This window comes from Brassica oleracea, chromosome C2 (genome assembly GCF_000695525.1).
Source record: "Brassica oleracea var. oleracea cultivar TO1000 chromosome C2, BOL, whole genome shotgun sequence".
NCBI lineage: Eukaryota > Viridiplantae > Streptophyta > Magnoliopsida > Brassicales > Brassicaceae > Brassica > Brassica oleracea.
This window is the reverse complement of record NC_027749.1, coordinates 12,792,659-12,795,034: the sequence shown is the minus strand read 5'-3', so window position 1 is coordinate 12,795,034 and position 2,376 is coordinate 12,792,659. Positions and strand designations below refer to the sequence as shown.

General features: G+C 38.8%; 1 protein-coding gene across 1 annotated transcript; it reads left to right on the top strand.

Moving 5' to 3' along the window:
• The first annotated feature begins 361 nt into the window (after positions 1 to 361).
• LOC106325141 (probable VAMP-like protein At1g33475) lies at positions 362 to 1,627 on the top strand. Its single transcript, XM_013763162.1, has one exon. The coding sequence runs from the start codon at positions 609 to 611 to the stop codon at positions 1,401 to 1,403; it is 795 nt and encodes a 264-aa protein (XP_013618616.1). The 5' UTR covers positions 362 to 608; the 3' UTR covers positions 1,404 to 1,627.
• The last annotated feature ends 749 nt before the right edge of the window (positions 1,628 to 2,376 follow it).

The following is a 2,376-nucleotide window of genomic DNA, read 5'->3' as shown; positions in this document are numbered from 1 at the left end:
GGGGTTAAAATCTCAAAAAAAAAAGAGTCAAAAGAAAAGGTTAGTTTTCTGTTTGACTCCAAGTTTTGAGTCACTTTTGCAAAAAGCCCTACATATTAAGCTTAAATGAATATAAATTAACTATTTAAAATGAAAATACTCATTTCACATATTAATTCAGATTTTTTTAATATCTATACAGTTTATTTTTGTAAAGCTATTCATCGGATTTTTGGGTTTTCATTTTTTTTCAAATTCTTCTGGATACCTTTTATGTCGAATATGATTCATTCAATTTGATTGGTGGGTGCAGAATCATACGGCTGTAAAAGTTTGGGGACAGTCTTGTAAATATGAAACTTTACGATGGTGGTTAGACAAAAAAAGAGTCAGTACTATATTCTTCTTCTATTCTGCATCGTCTTCTCCAATAATGAATTCTCTTCCTTCCCCTAGAAAATTCCGCAAACCCTAGAGAAAGAAAAACAGAGAGAGAGAAAACAGTTGATAAGATTTCTAGAGAGAGACAAAAAAAAATACTCCGAATCTCTCTAATCTCATCGCAGCATTTTTTTCCATTGTTGCGATACGAGATCTCTGATGAATGAAAACCTAACGATCTATTAAAGATGATTTCAAATCCAAGCCTATTGTCGTACACATGCATAGCGAAAGGAACCGTCGTCCTCGCAGAGTTCGCTTCGAAGGAAGAGCCGGGAATCGAAGACGTGGCTTTACGATGCATCGAGAACACGCCTCCTCACCATTCAATGTTCTCACACACAGTTCGCAAGAAGACCTACACGTTCGCGATCGATGATGAGGACTCGTTCGTCTACTTCGCGATTACGGACGAAGCTGTGGAGAAACATGAATCCTTCCGGGTCCTGAACCGGTTGAGATCAGCCGTTGAGGATCTGATCAGAGTCGGTGGAGGATCCGAAGCCTTGATGGATCCTTCTCCGCGTTGTCTCCAAGCGAAGATGGATCCGGTTTTCGCGGAGATAGTCGGCGGTGGTGGTGTCGACGTGGATTTGGAATTGGACATGGATTTGGTCGTGGCGAGGGAGAGTCGGAACCTGAGTATTGATTCCACGAAAGGGAGGAGAGCGGCTTTGATTCCGCTTCTGGGGAAGCCGTTGAAGGCGTTGAAGAAGAAGAAGAGGTTGTTGCATGCGGGAGATTCTGGTGACGTCGGTATGGTCGATGGGGCGTCGGAGAAGAAGGTTGATTTGTGCGGGAACGGCAACGGTGGAGTGTCGCGCAAGGAACTGAGGAATGGGTTGTTGACTGATCATCATAAGGCGAAACAGATGTGGAAGAAACATGTCTGGGTGGTTTTGATGTTCGACTTCTGCATCTGTGCGGCTCTGTTCGGAATCTGGCTTTGGGTTTGTCAAGGTTTTCAATGCGTCAATGGCTAAAGTAATGTACATCTGTTGTTTTCAATCTGCATCAACATTTTTCACTTTCATTCTTTTGCATCTGGGTTACTCGTTTTCTGGATCGAAACTGATCCCTTTTTTTTTAATCTTCTTTATTTTTAAGATCACAGAATGTGTTGTTTACAGGAGGTTGACTCTCCTGGCTTTACATGTTAGTGATATGTTCATTGTACCGACAAGCAACATGTGTTTGTTGTATTGTATGTCTCTTTCTCGTTTTTCTTTGTTTTATATTCCCCCATAACTTGTGTGCTGTGTGATTGAATGTGGGTCGCACAATAATTGATGACAAATAAATAATAGATAGTTTCAGATCCAGTCACATTAAATATTAGTACACTGCATATATGGTCGGTGTATTTTAAAATTATTATTCCAAAAATGAGATTGATTCCAGCAGTTAGATTTATGAATCTGTTATGAAATAACTTATAATTTATAGTATCGAGAAATTTAAATAAGAGTAGAATTTGATACCCGTAGGAAGCAAATAACACTAGTATAAGGGAGAGAGTTTATTATAAGGAAGAAGAAGAAGATGTAATGGTTCTTTGATTATAAACTCTTGTTCTTGTTTATGGTGTACAAAAGAGTGAGATGAGTGATGGTATTTATAGTGAACAACAATACATAAAATAACAAAGATATTGCTTAATTTGGTAAATGAGTGGGTGATCATAGTGTTTGATGAGTAGATGATCATAGTGCTTGAGTTGGTAAAGGAGTGGATGATCATAGTGCTTGAGTTTGGTAAAGAAGTGGATGATCATTTCAATGCTTAATTTATAACATTCCCCCTTGATCATCCATCTTGTATTACGTGGTGCCTCGTTAAAAACCTAGTCATGGAAAACCCAATGGGAAAAACCGTAGTAAAAGTAAAAAGAGTACAACTACGTAAGCTCCCCCTCGAATGAGTAGTCATAGAACCTTTAGAACAATGATAGATTTT